Source organism: Macrobrachium nipponense, chromosome 22, assembly GCF_015104395.2.
Source record: "Macrobrachium nipponense isolate FS-2020 chromosome 22, ASM1510439v2, whole genome shotgun sequence".
In the NCBI taxonomy this organism is placed as follows: Eukaryota; Metazoa; Arthropoda; class Malacostraca; order Decapoda; family Palaemonidae; genus Macrobrachium; species Macrobrachium nipponense.
Window position 1 is genome coordinate 12,192,866 of NC_087213.1, and position 23,347 is coordinate 12,216,212.

Below are 23,347 nucleotides of genomic sequence, written 5' to 3' on the forward strand. Positions count from 1 at the left end.
ATGTGAAACAGCAAATGTCGTAGCCTGTCAAACAAGATTGTTTGTTACTTGTTACACACACACACACACACACACACACACACACACAACACCACACACACACACACACATATATATATATATATATATATATATATATATATATATATATATATATATATAATATATATATTGTGTGCGTGTGGTCCATGTACCTCAATGCAGTATATCGACACCCCTCGTCTGTGAAACTATAGTGTCAATCCTAAACAGATACTAAATAGCACTTACACCTTAAAATTTATATGGGTAATATATATATATATATATAATATTATATATATATATATACATATACATATACATAATATATATATATATATATATATATATATATATATATATATATATATATATGGGGATACAATCCACAATGAAGTAAAATTCTCTTGTAGTTTAAAATATATATAGCTTGTACAGGATTAAAGCTTTCGACCAACAACTGTGGTCTTGTTCACAACTGTGAACAAGACCACAGTTGTTGGTCGAAAGCTTTAATCCTGTACAAGATATATATATTTTAAACTACAAGAGGATTTTACTTCATTGTGGATTGTATCCCATTTACTTAGAGGTACGACATAGTACCTGGCTTCTGCATATATATATATATATATATATATTTATCTATATATATATATATATATATATATATATATATATATTATATATATATATATATATATTATATATTATTATTAATATATTGATCGCTGATACGGCTCATGATGAAGATCTGAACTGGCTGCTATTTCATCGCCAGTGTTTGCGATTAGCCTACTGCCACCAGACCCCGGCTGTGAAAGAATGCCAGAGACAGTTGGGAGTTATGAAGAGGGAATTAAGCTAGTAGCATTATCTCTGAATAAAACGATAAAACAAGAACTTTAAAGATGTGTCAAGCGCAATATTCCTAAACGTTATCATGCAGAAACGTCTGCTGAAATTGTGTGTGGTAGAATATTCAAGTTTTGTCCATAAAATTGTTTGAAGAACATATAAAAGATAAGTAATTTAACTAGATATGCGGTGGTTTCCAACTGAAATCTTATCTGTAAGAAGACTGTGGTATGAAAATGAATAGAAAGAGCGAACAAGTATGTTACATCTGTTTAGTTATCTAGTAGCGTTTAGGTTGTTGGTAGTTAAATGCCGCTGGATAAGACATATTTTCGAGCAGAAGAATGTTTGCAATTTAATATTTTGTCAACATTGCTTTTCATTCTAGTTTCTATTCCTTATATTAAACAGAAATGGGGTTTCCAAGTGTCAATCCGTTACTATCAGATTAATAACAAACTGGTAAATAAAAACGACAATTATTTTACTTTAACGGGATCATGTTATGCAATGTTTTGTTACTGCGCATCACATAACCTCGGTTATGCGATATCGTCTGCTTGTCAACTTCTTACTATTTTATGAAAGAATCAGGGTACATGATAATTTGCTTGTTTCAATCAATACCACACCTCAGAAACAATTGCATTTATCTGTGCCGATCGCCAATAAATTCGTAATTCACTAAATATATGCACAATGTGATAGTATTCCCTTAGATGTTGGATTCTGGCACAGTGCTCAGTAGTAATTTTGCCAGAAATTCCATTGTAAGTTAAGATAAAATACATATTCAAGAAGAGTGATGAAATATGAGACAAGTTACTTAAAGATTCAGTATTCGGAAATGTGATAGAATAGTTTAAGGGGTATATTTTTGCTAGATATCATAAATCTTGTGTTCCGCTAAACTTTGCGATAGGGAACGTCTGGCTAGTTGTTTGCCCCATATGGTACTGTGCTTTTTAGGCTTTGGATTGTCTTTCTTTATTCCTTGGTTTCATGCTTAATACCCTTTACATGCGGGAGTTTTATTTTGTGTCAAAATCCCTTTTTCTGTAATCCTATATATTGGAACGCATAATTTATTGGCTTTGTATAATTTATTGACTTAACCATTTGAATATTCAAATTCAGACATATTGGTGGGAGACTTTAGAAACTAATAATTCCATGTTATTTTTCATTTGTTTATTCTTTTTTTTTTTACCTTTACTGCATGGGTTGGAGCTTCTATTGTTTAAGAAACAAATGATTAAAATTACTACTAGAAGTTTGCCCTGAAATCAATCTCAGTTATCTTCAAACCAAAAGCTACAATCCAAAAAAGATAGAAAAAATAAAGCTTCTTGAAGTTCGAAGAAGTGCAACAGCATCTGTGGTTTTTAAGTACGTGTAGGTGCTGTAGTGTGCCATATATATAATTAAAAATATATATATATATATATATAGTATATATATATTCTATATATATATATATATATATATAGGATCCTAAATCTCTCTATATATATATATATTTATATGGTCTAAATCTCATATGCAATATGCATTCGATATTTGCCCAGTTCTCACAGGCTGCATATATGAAATTCCTAGCAAAAAGTGTGATAAAGTCTATTACGGACAGACCGGTAAATCTCTTTCACAGCGTCTCAAGCAACATCAATAACTGTGAGAACTGGGCAAATATCGAATGCATTATTCGTACATATGAGAGATTTAGACCATCCTATTAACTGGAGTCAAGCAAGAGCCTTAATCCCATGTAATGACACAGTTAAAAGGAATATCATTGAATCTTGTTTCATCAAGTCAAATAATAGAAATGTTCTAAATTTAAGTCTTGGTTTATTTAAACTTGATGCTTTCATTATGAAAAAAGTTGTAGATAAATATAAGCAACAAAATTAATATATTCAGTTTTTACATGTTTTGGACTGTAAAGATACGTTGTAGTTTCGGTTAGGTTTGTGACCTTGTGATATCCGATTATCCTGGATTATCTCTTTTAATTTTTACCCTTTTGACAATTAACCATCTGGTCTTCTTGATCTTGTTTTGTACCTGAGACCTTTATCTCCAATTGTACTTCATTAACTCCTTGACGATGTCTGAGTAAAGACGAAAGCGCTTGGATTTCTGACTATTATTTTCCTGTGGTATTCGCTTATTTATGAAGTCACGTGCATCTACAGTGATTTTTTAAGCATATATATATATATATATATATATATATATATATATATATATACATATTATATATGTGTGTAAGTTATAATTATAATATTATATATTATATATAATATATTATATATATATAATATATGTATGTTTATGTATGAGTATGTATGTATATGGGACACTTAGACCGACACTTACGTTAACATTTTATTGCATCGACGAATAATGTTTAAACGGATATCTGAGATTATAACCAGGTCAGTGAGTAATGGTCTCAGTTTATAGTAGCAGTGGTGTTTTCAGATACTCGGTATAAAAGTACAAGTGTTCCAAGGGGAAGTGCCCCAGGTACCCATGTAATACCAAAATTTGAGGGGATTTCTAAGAATTCCATCGCTGCATATGTGATTTGTGACCAGTGACATTTCTCAGATACCAGTGTGAGTTTTGTTTGTCATCTGTCTATTTATTGAATTCCATTCTTTGCATAAAAAAAATTGTCTTCAATAATTTTGCTCTGAGATTGATCTGAGGGCCAATATCTTTCATGTTGTAGCTATAAATGCTTTGATCTAATCAATTACAATAGTTCAAATTTTATTATGTTAGCTACAAGCATCGATTAAGACAAAATATACGAAACTATGTTAAAAACAAAATAATTAAATGATTAACATTTTGATATTTATTTCTGTATCATCCTACAGAAAAAAATACCCATACATTAACGACGTTATGTCTGTAATGTGTAATTAAAAATTGCTTATTAACGATATATGTCCTTAATGGGATGTACTTAATCAGTTGGCTATATTCAAATAGGGCAGGGTTCCGAGTTCTTATGTTGTTAGGTTGTAAGTTATCCATAACTTTAGATTTTATTTCAATCTTCTTTTATTATTATTTCGTCAGTTTCATTTAGTTTACTTCTATATGACATCAGTTGCAATTTCATAGATCCAGAAAGAGAGAGAGAGAGATTCTGATTTTTTATTCGGCTCCCAAGTATCTTCATTATTTATTTCGTTTCACTACCTTTGCTTCTTAAAAGGTCTGTCGTCCCTCTTCTTGTCACTATACTCTGTTTTTTTCCATCTGTCTATCTGCCTGTGGTGTTTTCGCATGGTAACACTGCGTCCGGGGCTTTAAATAGTTACGCTATGTGTAAGTTTTAGGAAAATAAAAGGATATCTGGGTGTACATTTGCAACTGAAAAGTGTTTTAATAATTTACTGTATGCGAATTACACCGTTAATATTCGAAATAGGATATTATTTTTAGCCTGGGACGCAGTGTTACCATGCGCAAACACCACAGGCGGATGGACAGATGGAAAAAACAGAGTATAGTTCATGATCATTTTAATCTTTCTTGGTAACCGTGTATTTAACTTTTCAAGAGTATGGAAGAATGGGTTTCAGTCGTTCTACATTTCGTAACTGACCTATTGCCTTATCGTTTGCAAATGATGGGTCTATCAGAAGTTGACTCCGCCTAAGCCCTAAGAGGAAACTGGATAGCCCATGGGAACTACTGTTTTCCAAAGACATTTTCAACCTGGTCCATAGTATTCAATTTGTAACTGGTGAGTGGCTCCAACAAGAGCCCGCCGTCAAATATCGTAACTTCTGTCTGTTTGATACCGACCTATTCCTTTAAAACACGAGCCTTTAGCGCATTTATTCGTGAGATTGTTCATTATTCGTCTCTTTCCTGAGACTTCCTCAGGAATATGTTTTCGTCTTCAAATATCAGATTCAGTCTTTATGGGTTTCATATTTTATACGGTAGAAAATGGATTTTCACGATATTATAATTACATATCTTACAAGGTACACAAAACTCGTGCGATATAACATGCTCATTTAGAATATTTCTGTCTCGAGCTGTCCCTCTAACAATTCTTAGGACATACACCTACATGCCACTCTGTATTGCAGACTGTTATTGTAGACTGAGAGGCTGAGTAATAAATGGAAAATAAACATGTGAAACGTAGAAGACAACAAAAATAATCATATATAAGAAATATATTAATAAATAAAAAAAAAACTATTTACGTTATCCAGGCACAGTTTAAATAAGACCAAATGCATTTAAAACGTAGGTTTTTATGTAGTTTCGGTGCTTGTTGAGGGTCAGTGTTGTAAAAGTTAATTCAAAGAATTAAAAATGTTACAGCAACAAAATTGTGGTTCGTTTAATCAATCGATGGGAGATTTTATTGAGTAAAAAACAAGGAGACGAGAATTCAAACTGATGGAAGTTGATGTTTCAAGGTGCATGACAAAAGGCATTCTCACTGGAAACATTTGTCAGTCATTAACTAGGTTTGAGAAAAAATAGACAGATACTCTCTTTATTGCCTACAGTTAATTTTTTTTTTTTTATGTAGATGGTTGCAGGATGTTTAAGAACAGACATAAACTCTTTATCTCTCTTGTAGCGGGTAGTGTCGTCAGTGCATCTCACACAGAGCACTGTAGGCATTACTTAATATTCTTTGCATGTCCATTCGGCCTCCAGCTGCGACCCCTTTCAGTCCATTTAATACCGCCAATCATAAACTGTCTCTTCCATCTTACTGTTCATCCCTTCCTCACAATTTTTCCATAGTGCAACCGGGAGGTTTTCCTCTTATTACACCTTTCTAACCTTTCTATTCTCAATTTCCGTTCCAATTCTCAATGATCTCATAGGTCCCAGTGCTTGGCCTGTGGCCTTAATTCTATATTCCATCCAAACTCTCTCTCTCTCTCTCTCTCTCTCTCTGTGAGTGTGTGTGTGTGTGTGGTTGGATGTAATACAGGAATGTATTAAAAGGAATGAACATACTGGACGTCATCCATTTGCTAAGGGTGTGTAATACATATTACGGAATTTAATTCAGGAAAGCTTGAGACTGAAATATAAATGACAGAGAATCATTACCGTTTTCAGCTGTCAAAATGACCCAGAAAGTTAGAAACAAGACCCTTTGCGCAACCAGACCCAGTAGTAAAATGTAAACAAACAACATGGCAGCCAAGTGGGTCCGTATATTTGAAGTTCCTGAAACGAAAAGGCACAGCAAAGGTCACACCATCTATCAAGTCAAATCAACTGTAAGTTCATGTTATGTCTGGCGTATGTGGTAGGCCTAGTTTGGCGAATTATCGTCATTAGAGGCTCAGGATGAAAGTGAAAGAAGGCCGATAGGGCTGATGGTTTTGGGCCTAGGTCAAGGTTAAACTTGGCATGCAAGTGGGTTTTCCTTCCTTAAACTACTAAACTAAACTAGGTTTGGTCGTGTTGTAATGGGAATATAATATCCTTTTTTTATGAACATAGCCTCTGACTACCTAGTTAATCAACTTTGGCCCATAGCCTATCCTGTCCTAACTTGCGGTTGAATCAGGGCCTTACCAGGTTAGCCCAAGGCCTTGTTTCATATTAGACAGTTGAACTTTATAATCTGTCCGAAAAGCTTTATACCTCGTCCGGGAAGGATGCTTATATTTATAGGGAAGCCAACACTTAAGTTATATGATGTGAAGCCTACTACTACTTACCATGATTACGAGAGAAAGTGGTAAAGGAGACAACCTCATGAAGATGATGTAGCTATAGCCTATAATTAGGGTAAAATACTGAATGGCTGGCCTTACCATAGTGCAACCACCTTCCCGAAAAAGTACTTTTAACACGTCTCGTAACTCAGGATAAACATTAGTCAAGAGCCAGCATCCGTCAAAGCAACACCTCGCAACCTCTACTTTCCTTGTGAAGTAAGTTTTTTCTCCCAAGTCAGAAATTAAGGCCATCATTTCAGATATTCGGGAAGTTGGTAGAGCTATGGTTGAGGCCAGCCATTCAGTATTTTACCCTGTACTTTGACAGGATAATCTGAGAAGTTTACCAAGATAATGAAAAATTTGCCAGCTACTGTATATATCTTTTCATTCTTCAAGTATATATTTTTTCATTCTTCCTTTAAGGGCTGGTACTGAACATGACAGAAGCTCCATGGGCTGCTATGTTTACTAATAGCCCCCAAGGGATGAAAGGGAAAATAAGAGCCAGAAGATGGCAAATTTCTCATTATTTCCATGAATTCCTCAGATTATCTTGCCTGTACTGCATTATGTACACCCTTCTCTGTAGCCTATTGTGTAGCCGGAAAATTATGACAATGAATTAACTATATGTTTGTCTGGCCATCTCATTTATATATACTGCCTATAAGTATCCTAACTATAATCAAAGTATTTTTTTTTTTACTAGCGTGGCACGTAATTTGTGTTCAGTAGTAATATTATACTTGCTGTTATGCCAACAACAAGCCAACAGGGCCGAGCTCATGTCTGGTAAACTACCCTAGTCTTGGAAGCTGTGAATGAGGATGATCAGCATTATGAAATATACAGTTAACACATAAGAGTTATTTTATTGACAATGCTAGAGAATAATCCAAAATGTGGGAAGAATTGTAGTTGAACTAAAACTTTTATCCAACAGGTTAGGTTAAGCTGCAAGCTGGCTTTTGAAGGCCAAAAAAGAGAACAGCATTGAAAACATTTAAGTATAAAAAATTTTAAATATTTCATGACAATAGACTGTTCTGCACTAATTTTTTAAATTCCATGGAATTTTTTTTTCTTTTGAAGCATGTACGTAGTCAAAGAAACTGTTAATTAAAAGATTTGGATTGAGGGGACCCAGTGTTGTGAACCTTTTATCAATGAGACTGAGTTTTGCTTGGGTTTAACATTATTCAAATAATTTGCCATACACAATAACCTGGTTTAGAGTCATTTTTTACTATGGAAATGACTGATAACTTTTTTTTTTTGTGTGTATATCATTATTATTCATATCCTTCTAGTAGTGTATAGGGACTGATTCTTGAATTGGGAGACTTTGAAAATGAAGTATACCAAAAGCAGTAATGAACATAAAGGCGTACATGAAGTGAGCAGCTAGGAAAATAAGTTTCCTATGTAAAATAATATCTTGTGAGGAGAAAACTTACTGAATAACAAGGGTCAAATTAATTGTGAAATGCAATTATGATATCTTAGCCTAACCTCATTAAGGATGTTGTTGCCCCCTTGAAAGTGCTGCATAAAGTAGGACATAGCTACTTTATAAATTGCAGTAGGATAAATTTAGTTTGATAAAATTATGTTCTTGAATTAATTTCTAAACAGTGTTGTAGTTGAGTTAGAAATTTCCAAGGCCAAGGCTGAACCCAAGTCTACACCATCAGACCCCTGGACTTAGGGTGAGTGATAAGGCTAAAACTAGTCTAAATGTCACTCAACATCTGATTAGAATTCATTGTCCAATTTAGTCTTGGTGTCAGTATGTAAAAGTTTACTTTCAGATATTTACTTTGTGAATCAGAATGGTTTTTAATGCAAGCAGGTTTGGCTGAAATAATGTAATAGAGCTTACAGAAGTCAAATTTTTGTACACTGGAAAATAATGATAATTTCAAGTTCTTAACAAAATTTGTGATGTTTTTCTTGATATTACTAAATTATTTTTAAGTGTACAAAAGAGAAATTAACTTTATTAAATAAAAAGTTAAAACATTGACATTCTTTGTTTAGTGCATTAGACTTCTGTAATATTTACACCTTTCAAAATTAACAACCTCAAAATTGATATGATAAACATACTGCATGTTTATTGCCAGCAAGTGATAGAGACACAAACTATGGCAACTGAAAAACTTTCACGGTTGTATCAAGCCAGGTGTATTTTGTTCTCATTTACCAGCATTTAGGTATTCTGGAAATACATACACATATACATAACATCCTTCCAATTCTTCTAGCAACACTTTGCTTCTAATGATATATACTTTTTGTTTTTAAGTCTTAGTAGTTAAGAATTTATATCAATTCCTCCTCCTCTCCATGATGTTCTATCCTGTCATTCACTGCAGAAGTTTGGGTTTATGCACCTATGCTAAGTGTTTACAGAACATAACTTGAGGCTTTGAATGAGTGTCTTTAATACCGCAACTTCTAGATTTCTGGTTTCCTTCTGTTCAGAGTTAATATTGCTAGTCTCCATGCATTAACCCTATAAGACAGTTGATGGAAGGTCATCCCTCCAAAACAATGATTCATTCTACTGTATAGTGTGATGTAAAAAAAAGATTAAAAAAAAGCTACTACCATACAGGTTTGAACTACTGTATAGTAGTTGGTTTTGTACGAGAAAGATGAATTTTGTTTTAAAAAATTGTTTCATTTGTTAAAATTTAACGTGAACTTATGAGATAATTTTGTTATAGATCTTTACTAATTTGATAAAAATTTCAGGTATTTCCTCGAAGTAGCCCAGAAGCATCCACCTCAGTTGTAGTATGGAGGAGATATTCAGATTTGCGGAGGCTTTACAAGGCCATACATGAAATACATCGCAAGATGGGCCTTCCTGGACAGCTTCCACCTTTTCCACGTGCTACTCTTCTTAACAGGTCTGCTTACTGTTTTCTTTGCCTTCTCCTTAGTTGATTACAGGTATTATGATAAGTACACATGTGTGACCATTTAGTGCACGAGATTATTGGATTTTTTAAGTTTAGGGTACAATGTATGTTAGGATTTTACCAAATAGTTTTATATCATCCTTTTCTTTATTTATTTGTATTCATGAAAGAAATTTAAAATTTAGTTTTGTCTGGTAATTTTACTGAAAGTGAGGCATAATGCTATTGGATATTTTCAACAAATTTATTTTTTTTTAAAGGTAAAGATACCTTTGTGATTATAATTACTGATAATTTTGTTTGCTGCTGTATATGGTGTATCAAAATTGACACAACACACAAAACTTCAAAGTTTTTAAAAGTTCTACACTAATTACAAAGTAGAGTTTAAACAAAGGCCAATTTAATAGTCGATTTTTTTACTCCAGTGGTGTTATTAGAATGATTTACAGCAACTTATAGACGCCCATTTTTTGGGTATGGATGATTAGATTTATTTATTTTGGCACTTGGTGCAATCACTGTGAGTTCCAACGTGACCCAAAATTGCACTGTCAAAGAAAGATGTTAGGAAGTTAAGTAGTTAAGTCCTGATATTTTTTATTCATAGTGTTTTTTATTCAGATTTTTAGACCATAGGTGTTGTTCAACTCAAATTAATTTTTAGGATATATAAGAAAACATGAGAAATGTAACAATTAAATGTTATTGTTAATTTAAAAGGGTTATTTTGTAAAATAAAGCAGTGGAATACGTTAGATGGTTTTGATGAGATCCATAAAACATTTTTATTTTTTGGCTTTTTGGGATTTACTCCAAAACTGTGCTAATATTAGTCTTAAATACTGCAGAGGTAGTGTACTCACATGATGCAGGTATCTATAACAACCGTGATTCAGCAAATTTCTAAGAATATATTGGTGCATCCCCTTAGGTACCATATTGTATTTTTGTTATGTTCATTGTGGAATGTGTGAATACGTAGCTGTTTGTGTGATAAAGTGTCTTTTACTAGTAAACCATATTTCTTATAATTTGAAATGCTAATGATTATGAAATCTCTTTTCATTAATTTATTGTTGAAGTCCAAAGATTTATTGTGATTACAATAATACCAATGTTTTTTACAGGTTTGAAGCTGATGTTGTGGAGGCAAGACGTCAGGCTGCTTTGGATCTCTTCAAGTTTATCGGACAGCACAGTGCTCTATTTACATCTGAGCCCTTTACAAAGTTTTTTGAGGTGTGTTGGACCTTCTAAATCATAGTAGAGAAGCCAATATTTAATGAAATAGATGCAAATGGTTAGATGTTGGCACAAATGTTGGTGTGTGTCATAAAAATTGTAGATAGCCAACTTGAAAATATTTTGTTACTCACGAGTTTGGAGGTTGAAGCTTGATGAAAATGTAGTTAACTGGTGACATATAGGTGAGGGGATGGGGGTTACCTCCTACTCTCCAGTAACTGTTGCTTTTACTTTAGCTGTACTGTACTCAAGTCATCTCTGTTGGTACTGTGGTCATGGAACTCAGCTTTGGTAATGAAGCTGCAGTGTTATCTGTAGTTGTTTGTTTGAATGCCTGCTCTGTATTTCAGGGATACTAGAACAAACAAATACTTGTATTGTCTCAGGTTTCTTATTTGAAAAATACTTTTGATTTCAGAGTGACGATAGTGATGGGAAAAGAAATAATGATAGTCCAGCCAAAAGGAAGGACTCAAAAGGAAGGTAATGCTTCATGTTTGATGCCTGTTCTTTTTATCTTGCTTATGCCACTTGCTGAATTTTATGCATTATAAAGACAGTAAAAGGGAGGGAATGCAGTTTTTTTTTTTATTGAGTTGTCAAGATTCTACAGTGTTTGTAGTTATATTTATAGTCAGCTTGCCTTAGATGAAAATATTTTTGACAAACAGTGTTGTTTTTTATATTTTGTTATGTAATTTTCTATTTCCCTTTAGGTCGAAAGAAGCTGAACACTTGGCATCTACCCTTGGAATACAAGGGTTGTCATCATTGTATTCACAGATGAGTGATACTGAAGATGACTTCAGTGTATGTTCTAGTTTGGATTCTCCAACCAGTCCAACAAGTTTAGGGCCATTATTTCCTGTGAGTTACGATTCATCGTTGACTGCAAGACCACGTGCTGTTGATGCAGCTAGTAATAAAGGAGATGGAACTATAAGTAATGAAAATATGCATAATTCATCTATAATTACACCTGTGTCAAAGGAAATGAAACATAATTTGAGAGAATCTACCACAGACAACAATGCTAGGGAGTTGGATTCACAAATGCAAAATTATCAAAATATTAGTGCAGGAACATCCAGGAATCAGGACAGAAAGGGTGTTGACCTCAGTTGGAACTTATTGTATGACAACAGTGTTGAAGAAGAAATTTTTAATTTTGATACAGAAAATTCATGTGACCCAAGAAGAGACCCCAATCATAATCAAAGTGAGAGACATCCATCTGTTTCATCCCTGTCAAGCGTTTCATCACAGCCATGCTGCATTTATGAAAATCCTGTTCATGATTCACCAAAGCATCATCAGAAACCGTATCCAAATGAAGATACTCAAAATTCAGATGCATTGGCTGCACAGGATAAAGGCTCTCGCCCTCTTCCGCCCATTGATGTATCCAGAAAGATCAGTATTACTGGTCGCAAGAACTCTGTTCCACTGACACCTCTCACACCATTGACAAAATCTGTTATTCCTGTTGTACCAAACTCAAAAGTGCCAAGCCCTCAGGAGGTTGCTAGTAGCCAGTATATATTTGTAGCAGCTCAGCAAATATCAGAAGCTCAACTTCACGAACAGAAAAAGGACTACAAACAAGCTCTTAATATGTACCGAGAAGGTGTTGGAACATTGCTGCAGGGTGTTCAAGGTAGGTTTTTCTTTGAGGTTGCTGTTAGTTCTGTCAATTTACTCAATTTTGTTGAATAACCACTGTTTCCCTTGCACTGTATGGGGAGCACATTTCTAGTTGTTATCTCATTGTATGTCTTATAGCAAAAGACGTTTTTTATCATCATGTGTTATTTCTTGATGGAGAGAAATGGCAAAATAAATTGCCATCCGAAAATGGAACAAGAGGTATAGGATTCTTGCAAAAAAGAAAATAAGTATTACTCCCCTTTGATAGAGAGAATTCTGATATTGGTCATGTGATCACCGAAAAGATATCAGTGCACTCCCTGACAAATTTAAAAGGCAATGCACAAACTGATATGAATACTTACTAGGAAGTTAGGGAGAGGTGGCCTTTCAACAGATCAGGAGCACATGAAATTATTAGGTAAGAACAGAGTTTTAATTTCATGGAAGGCTGTTCATTCAACTCTGTGAATGGAGAAAAACATCTTGGCTATACTGATAAGATTTATACTATTGGGAAAGAAGATCTCATGGGACAAGATAAAAGTTTGTATGAGAGTGGGAGAAGCAATTTTATTTAGCATTTTGTGTAATGAATTACAGTACATGTTTACATTGTGTGTGTGATGAATGGGTTCTTACAAACAAACAGAAATTAATGCTGCCTGTACAAGGCCTGTGCTGCATACAGCAATGAAAAAGGCTAGGTTTCTGAAGGTGTGTGACCACAAAATACTAAGATTCAGGCTTCATTCCAGTGGGATGATCATATTACAGATAAGGAATCTGCAGAAAGATAAGGTGGCCTGAGGCTGGAAAATAAGGCGAGACGGTATGGACAAGTAATATACTAGAAAATAGAGGCGCAGTTAGTAAAGCAGATATGGAAGTAATAGGAGGGAAACCAGTAGGAAGACTGGAAATTGTGGAGAGAGGGCACAGAGGGAGATAGAGACTAAAGTAGAAATTGTGCTACACAAAAAAGTGGAGAGAATTCCTTCTCTGACTCTGAAATTGAGAAATCTGACAAAAAACTTCATTAATGATGATCATGATGTGTACTAGTAAACTGAATTATACAGTATTGCTAAATTGCTAGTAGGTACATTGTTCCACGCTGAACTACAAAAACTTGCTAATAGTCCTTGTTAAATATGGAACTTTATGATTTCCCAAGGGGCATTACAAACTAAACTACAAGGAATGATTCAGTCTCAGTTTGAATGAACATGAGTAAAAATCCTCAATCATGGTATTAGATGCTTCGGCTGTTCTTCCACTAGTAAAGATGAAAATCTGTTCACTGTCCCAAAAGTTGAAGCTTAGGTACTTCACATGTTTTGTAAGGTTACATATTTGTTTGACATTCCTCTCCCCAGTGCCTTCCATTCCAAGCCCATTTTCATGGAATTTCCCTTGTTTGACTTACAAACCCATTATTGAATTAGCCCACATTCAAGGTTTTCATCTAGGCACACCATTCTTGAATATCAAGAAAAAGACCAGATTGAAGTTAGTGACAGTCAAGGATTTGTGTTAGGCTGTTAGCTGATGGCATACTAGAACTTTCATGGGATCTAATGCTTATTTATTCACTTCCAAAACTACTAGCAGTTAGAATTGCCATGGATGATGATGATACAATTGTCACTTATTTGCTGTTTTCTTTGATTAAGAGTTGTAGTCATGTTGATTGTACCACAATTTTCCCTTTTATATTGGATCTATTAAACAGCAAAGGTTGAGTCTGTACTAATATAACACTATTGTCAGGGAAGCAGTATTGCCAGATCAAGGAAATTGCAAATATTTCTGTGCAGTCTCTGTTGACAAGAACAGTGGTGCCATCTGTGCTTAAATTGATTGTTTCTACCATTTGGTGTTAATAATAATAATCATCATTGCTCATGTTAAGCAAGTACAGGGAATTCTTATGGAAACAACATTGCCAACTTGATGAATGTTGTAGGCAGGCTTTGATACCGATATACCTGAGCTATAAAGGTGTCTTCAAATCCACCAAAAGTTGGACTTCACTGTGCTGAAAGATTGTCATTTCATGGATCAGCAAAGAAACTTTGGTTTTTAATGGAAACTTGAGCTACCACTGGTGGCAGAAGCAACCTTACCCAACAAAAATGTTTTAGGAGTCTGGGCCTTATCTTGGGGTAAATCTACAATTTCTGCCAGCAGTTTTTGAGGTTAAGGTTTCTTTGGGACTTCCAAACTCTCAGTTCAGGGGCAGCACGATGTCAATTTTCTCTGTCGCAATCTTTTTCATTCAAATCCATGGTTCAGAATGCATGGTTGCAAGCAAAAGCTCTGACTCTCTTGACTGATTCATAGAATATTTTAACTTGTCAACCTGGTAAAAATTTAATTGTTCATACTTGGAACAAACCTTCAGTCGTAGCAATAGGATAATCTTGTGTCAGCTGGAAACTGGCTAAAAACAATAAAAGATTGTAAAGCAAGGAATCTGTGGCATCTGGCATCTCATATGTATACTATGAGGTGGAAGCTGGTCACTGGCCAGTCATAGAATCTGTGAGGCACATCAGTCTTTCTGTGACCACCTTGGAGAGTAGTTGCTTGCGCTCTTCTTCTCAAGCCAGTTGCTCTGTTTGCCCGTGATTTTTTTTTTCAGTGTGTTTGTGTCGTCCATGAACATTGGATGGTTAATTATTATTATTCTTATTATTATTATTATTATTCATATTATTATTTTATTTATTATTATTATTATTTAATATTTTTATTATTAATAAGATGAACCCTATTCTTGTGGAACAACCCATAGGAGCCATAGACTTGAAATTCAAGCTTCCAAAGAATATGGTGTTATTTTAGGAAGCAAGAGAAGGTATAGGGAAATTCAGAAAGAAGAGATCTCACTTATTAAAAAGAAAAAAATAATACATTATTAAAGGTAAAAATGCATTGAAATGCAAAGGACCTATGGAACTGAAGTTTGACAGCAAAGCACATTTATGAACTGCATATTGGTATACTGCTGTCCAGTGAATTTGGTTGCTCTCGGCAGGTAAGGGGATCAGGGATCAATTGTGTATAGGAAAGATCTCTATTAAAATACACCTCATGAAAAAGTGACAAAAGACCATCCATCAATGGTCCAAGTTAAAACTACTGTTAGGAAACAGAACCTACCACCGCGAACCACGAAGCAGGTATCCACGCCGGAGAACAGTACGTATTCTAGTAAAGGAAGCGCAAATGACCTAAAACAGGTTGCATTGACTTTATCATTGTTATGAGGCCTTACAAACAAAACTAACTTTTGTGCGGCATTTGGTGAAACTTTCAATACATGTTTCTCAAAAGTAAGATGAGGGTCCAAAGTTACACCTAGAAGGGGAGGAGGGGTGGAAAGTCTGTATGAGATCTGCTGATCGATAGTGGAAAGTCTGTATGAGATCTGCTGATCGATAGTGTATTTATTTTACTGGAGTTCAGCTTCATACCCCACCAACTGCACCATTCACTTATCTGGTCCCTGTCCTGATTGAGGTTGAAGTAATTATTTCTCATAAGTGGATACTTTACTCCAACCACAAGTGTTGCATCATCGACATACTGAACAATCTTGTTTTCCATGGCAACAACCATATCACTTGTATACACCAAAAAAAATAGTGGACCAAGAACACTACCCTGTAGAACTCAAGACACAATAGGTCTTGGTTCACTAAAGATCACATCAACAGCAGCTTGCTGCTGCTTACCTGTAAGGAAATCATGAAGAAATCCTAAAACATATTCACTCACTCCAAGATTCTGAATTTTTATCAATAAGTGCATTATGATTTACTAAATTGAAAGCAGCACTGAAATCTGTTTGAATTGCTTTGCACTCAAAACCCGTATTCGAGGTTCTTTTGCAAATAGCATGTCAAGTAACCTACTGCTTTCCATAGCATATTGACTATCGGCTAACAATCCTTTAGATTGTACATACATACTTTTATAGTGTCTTAAAAGTTTTTCTGCAACTTTGGAGAGCACAGGGGAGAATAGAGATTGGTCTGTAGTTACTGCAGCCTGCAAATACTACACCACTTTCTGGAACAAGCACAGTATTATGTACTAAGATTGTGCTCATCCACAAAGATACTAAGTCAGCATAAAAATCTATAAAATCTACTAAACCAGGGAGACAATACACAAAATTTTTTAAAAAGCAGAGAGAAGAAACCATCAGGACCTTGTCTGCCCTGGTTATTAAGATTATCCAAAATTTGTTTAACATCCTAGAGAGAAATGCAAATTTTATAAGAATAGGTTCAGGATGACCAGTATCATGGAGAGGGTCATCCTCAGCTGATTGCTTAGCTTCATAAGCTCGATGAAGCAGTTCAGCCTTTTCCCTAGAGTCTGTAACCAATCTGCCATCATCTGTTAGTAGTGGTGGAATTAACCCTATGAGACCTAAGGAACCACGCATGTTTGTGCCAATCAGAAATAAGGGTATTAAAGTATTGGGTTTGTATTTTGGAAGTTAAATTCATAAACATATCTTTCTGCTTCCTGTTACAGTTAATATTATTTCTGTAATGTAAAATGTATAGTGTTTTGTTCTCACTGTTTGTTAGAATTTTCTTGTCACTTGCTAAGTAAACATATTACAATTCTTCTTCTGAGTATTTTTTTATTTGCATTGTAGGCTAGTTTACATTTCCTGGTGATGAGGAGATACAGTAAATAGATCAAGACCTTTCTTTCACTGGGCATATTTTGATTGTTATTTTTTATTTTTGTAATCTATTGGGCTATATTGACCAATTCCTTTGTAGTTTTGGCTTACAATATTGGAAATATGATTAGTATGATACAACTTGTTGAATACATATTTCTTTGTTATTCAGATATCTCAAATGTCAAGGATGTGCCTTTATCTACATTAATGTAAACAAACTGTTGGTAGTAAGATATTATTTATGTGTAAACTTGAATATATGGTACTAGATGTGTCTTATGATTATTGTTTAGAGAGTAATGCATTTTCTTTTTATCTATTCTTTTAAGTATTGCATATGCTGCTGAAATCCAGTTTTGTGTTTATACACACTCTCTTGTGTTGGTATGCATTAGTAACCAAAGAAGCTAACCACATTTTTCTTTAGTACACTTATCTGTCTTGACATTTTTAAGATTATAAACCATCATCATGTTGCAATGTCTTGCCTGTGCACAGAGTGACTTAAAATTTGTGCTTATTGAAAAGTGAAGCTAAATGTCTGAAACTTTTTGTATTTGCATGCAGCAGGTACTGCAGAGGATCAGTCAAAAAAAAGAGGTAATTTTTTGTTTTGGTAGGCCATTTACGCATGCTATTGCAGTCAGGTTCTTTTCCTGTAGTAGATTGTTCTATTATTTTTTTGTAATGAATTGGCCCTTTCTCTCTCTCTGTTAAATACTATTAAGTACTAGTTTTCCTGTAATAGATTGGTTTTTATTATGTAATAAATTTAGTTGCTTTCAAGTAATAGATTCTCTCTCTCTCTCTCTCTCTCTCTCTCTCTCTTCTCTCTCTTCTCTCTCTCTCTCTCATTAAAACATTTTCTTATCAAAATGTCTTTTTCCTTTGATGAATCTCTCTTTCTTTGGCTTTGTAGCTCAGTGGTAGCTCGTTTAGCTCGCAACTGGATGACCAGTATCCAATTCTTGAACCAGATGAGGAGGGACAAATGGACATGATCCATAAAATCCAGTATGCTCTCTTGACCTAAGCAGTGAATTAGGTATGTAGTTAAGAATCGACTGTTGTGGTATGTCTTGACTGTTGTTGTGGTTCCTAGCTAGGATGGAGAGAGAGAGAGAGAGAGAGAGAGAGAGAGAGAGAGAGAGAGAGTAGAGAGAAGAGAGAGAGAGAGATGTTCGATCTTTTTGATTCATTTCTTTTTGAGGTAATTCATACCCACTGGAGTAAAACCATTCCAAAAATATTTTTCTCTCCCTCATTTCGGTACTTTGTCGGTGATGATGTTGGTAAGATTGAAAGTTTAAATGAAATCCATTAGCCTGTTATTGCTTTACATCTGGTGTGGTGTCTTCACTTTGGGTAATAAAGGGAAATCACAAACTGCAGGTCTTTTGTATGCTTCAATGTGAGTTTTATGAACAGTTCAAGATCCTCGATGTGGCATAAAGTATGTGTTTGAGTAAATAGAACCATATAGCATTTGTTCATGTGCGGAACAAACCTTTGGTCTTAACAGTAGTATAAATCTGTGCGGTCTTTTAGTGTTCTTTGTATGAGGATAACACATACTGTATTGTGTGTCTTGCAGTTCTCAAGATACTTGTCTGCCAGCCTCATTAGGTTTTGCCATGTGCATTTCATCCAATATCCCAAGTCTGTCCATATAGTTGTCTAACTTCTTTCTCTTTGTTTTGTTCTAATGCAAACCTCTTAGTACTGCTCCTTAGATCAACACAACTAGTCTACAAAGGGTGTGATTGTGATTTCTTTTAAAGGTTGTTTATTTTAATAATGATAATGATGATACTGTAAGTCATGTATATGAAATATTAAGTTGTCCAAACATTATTATCTTTATTTATAAATTAGTTTGTTCATGAAACTTACCTGTCAGATATATATATAGCTGTATTTTCGAAGTCCGACAGAAATTAAAAAACTTACGACACACTTAGTGGGAGTCAGGTGGTTAGTACCCATTCCCGCCGCTGGGAGGCGGGTATCAGGAATCATTCCCATTTTCTATTCATAATTTTTCTGTCGCCGGTGTTGTAAACACAGTTTTCAGCACCTCCGTCTTGAATTTAGGAAACTTGGCTACTATAAGTACCCCTTTTTGATTTTTTGGTATCTTGACATTTGGATCGGTTGGCTAGGCACACGTTAATTGTGGATTTGATTGATTTTGGCTTGATTTCTCTTTAAATAAGATGTCTGGTTCTAGTTCGGCTAGCGCCAGGTTTTGTACCAGGAGTGATTGTCGAGGTAGGCTACTGAAGCATCAGTAGACCCTCATACTTTGTGTAAGAGTTGCAGAGAGCATGATTGCATGTATGAAAGTCGCTGCAAAGAATGTGAGTGTCTTTCTGATTCTGGATGGAGAGCGTATGAGTCCTATCTGCGTAAGCTTGAACGGGATAGGTTAAGGAGGTCTTCCTCCAGGAGCGTTTCAGGTAAACGGCAGGAAGCTCATGTTTCTCCTACTAACCCTCCTTTAATCACTACTCCTAACCCTGTAGTGTTGCCTTCGGGCCCTGAAGCAGTGTCTGTAGAGGGTAATACCCTTACACTTATCTTAGAGTCGATTCGTAATTTAGAATCTAAAGTGCTCGCCTTAGAAGGCAAAAGTGAAGGTGCAAAGTGCAGTGACAGTGCTCCTTCGTTGGTGGAGGGTGCGTCAGATCGGCCCCATTTCGCCTCTAGGCCTAGACCGCTGCCGGACTCCCAGGTTTCAGGGAGAGGGCATGTCGAAAGCCGCAGGAGGGTTACGGGGAACGCCCACCGATCTGACGTGCCTTCGGCAGTATCTGTGGACGTTACACAAACTGCCAAAGAGCGTGCGCATGCACGCCTCCTGAAAGAGTGTTTCTCTTCTTCAGAGGCTTCCTCCCCGCACAAGGGGTGGAGCTCGCATTTTATTTCACGCCCGCTGAAAAGGAGCGTTGGTGATCGTGACGCTTCACGTCCAGTTTTGGCTCTCGAGAGGCGATCTTCGCCTGAAAGTGTGTTCGCTGCTTTCCCGCCACAGAAGAAGCGTAAGGAGTCATCGGATGATGACTTTGTGGAGCGCCCCAGTCGCTCTCGAGCGCGTTCTACGGCAGTTTCTGGGAGAAGGAAGAAGGCGTCCCCTCGCCCCTCGCCTTCTCACAGGATCAGCCCGTCACCTGACAAGGAATCCTCTCCTACTGAGAAGATCCTGCGCTCTTTGCAGCAACAGCTTGCTGATGCTCTTGCTAAGAAAGGGACGCAACCACGTCCCAGGAGAAAGGATGACCGTCTTCCTGTGAAGAGATCTAGAAGGTCTCCCTCCCCCTCTCCTCGCTCGTCTATCTCTCCACTTTCTTCGCCTGCTAGAGTTCGTGCGACTCCCCAGCGGCTCTCTGGAGAACGTGAAGAGGATTTTGCTCGCTCGGCGCATGAAGCGGTATTACCCGCTCGTAAGCTTGCGGTGCGAGAGCTTGATACTTGCGTGAACGCTTCGGTGCAGTTCACGTTCCTGACGCTCGGTCGGAAGCCAAGCGAACGCCAGTTGCATCTAAGGAGTGCTCCAGCGGAAGCAGAGCGCGCACGAGATGTTAAGCGCGCCTTAGTTAATGTCATTCGCACGCCAGTGGACGCCAAGCGTGCTCCAGCGGACGCCAGCAGCGCGCGAGTGGACGCCAATCCCGCGCTAGTTGCAGCCAGGCGTGCGCCAGTGGACGCCAGGTATGCGCAAGTGGACGCCAGGTGTGCGCCAGTGGACGCCAGGTGTGCGCCAGCGGACGCTCGGGTGTGGACGAAGATGTGGAGTTTCGTCGCCCCCCACCTGTTTGTGATGAGTCTTTGCAAGTTGCTCCGGGTCTTAGAGATTCGACCGGAGCTCCTATTAATGAGTCAGCTTTACCTTCCACTTCACAGCAACGCGCCTCGTGGAAACTTAGACCAGATAGTCTTGGTCCAGCCTATTTGCCTCCAACTTCACCTGTGTCGGAAGCAGAGGTTAGTGACGCTTCGGTTGAATGTGGATGACGAGAACCTTTGGCGGCAGTCTCTTCCGACTACCAGGTTTTGACCCGCCTTCTTCAATCAGAGTTTGGAGAGACGTTTCACCCGGAGGCTCCTCGCTCTCCTCCTTCACAACTTTCTTCGTCCAAGATCAACAAGGTCTCGGCATTCGTCAGGATGAAGAAGTCCCTTTCAACTAAGAGGGCTCTTCGTAAGGTCCATGACTGGATGGAGAAAAGGAAGTCTCAGGGAAAGACTTCTTTTGCCCTGCCACCTTCGAGACTTAGTGGGAAGGCTGGCATTTGGTACGAGACGGGAGAAGACGTAGGTATTAGACTTCCCTCGTCAGCCCAAGGAGACTTCGCCAGCATTGTGGATGCCTCGAGGAGGTCTCACCTGTCCTCTTCGAAAGTTTCATGGTCAACTACGGAAATGGACTACCACCTTAAAGGCCTCTTTCGGACGTTAGAGGTCTTCAACTTTCTAGATTGGTGTTTGGGAGTTCTGGATGCCAAGTCTAGGATTCCGACTCGATTAGTCTGGGGGAGCTGTCCAGCGTAATGTCGTGCATGGACAAGGCCGTCAGAGATGGTTCGGAGGAGCTTACAGCTCACTTTTGCACAGGGCTCTTGAAGAAGAGATCCCTGTTTTGCAATTTTACAGCGAAATCTGTTTCTCCATCACAGAAAGCCGAACCTTGCTCTTCGCTCCTTTTTCGGATCATCTCTTCCCCCAGGCTATGGTAAAAGACATTGCGACCAGTCTACAGGAGAAGGCCACGCAAGATCTCCTCGCACAATCTTCAAGGAGACCTGCGGTTCCTTCGTCCTCGGGAGTTTCGATTATCAAGAAATCGAAGCCCTTTCGAGGTAGTTCTTCCTCGAAGACCAGCCCCTCGAGGAAGAGGCACTTCCAGAGGCAGAGCCACGGCGCTGGCCAAGAACAAGAAGTGAAGCAGAAGTCCTTCAGTCACCGGTTGGAGCCAGGCTTCAGCTTTTTGCGCAAGCCTGGGAAGAGAGAGGTGCGGACAAAATGGTCCGTGGACATCTTAAAGAAGGGTTACCGGATCCCGTTCCTGAAACCACCCCCGCTGTTCCAACGACACCCAGGGACATGTCTCCTTCCTATCGGGGAGAAAAACAACAAGTGCTTTACGATCTGTTAGATCAGATGATCGTGAAACACGCCGTAGAACAGGTCTCCGACTTGAATTCCCCCGGATTTTACAACAGACTGTTCCTGGTGCCAAAGCAGTCGGGGGAATGGCGACCGGTACTCGATGTCAGCAGCCTGAACCTCTTTGTCCATCAAGCAGAGGTTCAAGATGGAGACACCTCAGTCAGTGATGGGAGCTTTGAGACCAGGGGGATTGGATGGCTTCACTAGATCTCCAGGACGCGTATTTCCACGTCCCCATCCACCCCCAGTCCAGGAAATACCTGCGGTTTGTCCTGAAAGGAAAAGTGTTCCAATTCAGGGCTCTCTGCTTTGGACTCAGCACTGCTCCCATGGTATTCACCCTACTGATGAAGAACATTGCGAGGTGGCTTCATCTTTCCAATGTCAGGATCTCTCTCTACCTGGACGAACTGGCTCGTACGAGCCTCCTCGAAAGACCGGTGTCTGGAGGACCTTCACACGACGTTGACGTTAACGAAGTCCCTGGGGCTTCTGGTGAACCTCGAAAAGTCACATCTGACCCCTTCTCAGTCTTTAGTCTATCTGGGGATTCAGATGGACTCAGTGGCTTTTCGGGCTTTTCCGTCCCAGGGGCGACAACTAGATTGCCTAAGCAAAGTGTCAAACCTTTCTGGGGAAGGATTCATGCTCGGTGAGGGAATGGATGAGTCTGCTGGACCATTTCCTCACTGGAGAAGTTTGTTTCCCTAGGGAGGTTGCACCTCCAGGACCTCTTTCAATTGTCTTCCTTGCCGACAATTGGAAGCACCAAAACACGGGTTTGGATTCGATTATGGTGTTATCAGAAGAGGTAAAGGGACACCTAAGATGGTGGACCGACCCTTTGAAGCTCGCAGAGGGTCCTTTCCCTCAAGCTTCAGAACCCCGACCTAGTGTTGTTTTCCGACGCGTCTTCCACGGGGTGGTGGGGAGCAACACTGGGGGGGGAGGAAGTGTCAGGCACCTGGAGAGGGGAACAGGTGTCCTGGCACATAACCTCAAGGAGCTGGCAGCAGTTCATC

At 37.8% G+C, this 23,347-nt stretch overlaps 1 protein-coding gene across 1 annotated transcript in view; it reads left to right on the plus strand.

Annotated features, from left to right (window-relative positions):
- Nucleotides 1–6,049: 6,049 nt before the first annotated feature.
- The window catches only part of LOC135198497 (ribosomal protein S6 kinase delta-1-like), a 34,895-nt gene continuing 17,597 nt past the window's right edge, over nt 6,050–23,347 (plus strand). The window contains 6 exon segments of the mRNA XM_064226096.1: nt 6,050–6,167; nt 9,378–9,535; nt 10,678–10,789; nt 11,214–11,278; nt 11,512–12,452; nt 17,724–17,756. Of these exon segments, the coding sequence (XP_064082166.1) occupies nt 6,081–6,167; nt 9,378–9,535; nt 10,678–10,789; nt 11,214–11,278; nt 11,512–12,452; nt 17,724–17,756 (1,396 nt within the window). The 5' untranslated portion in view covers nt 6,050–6,080.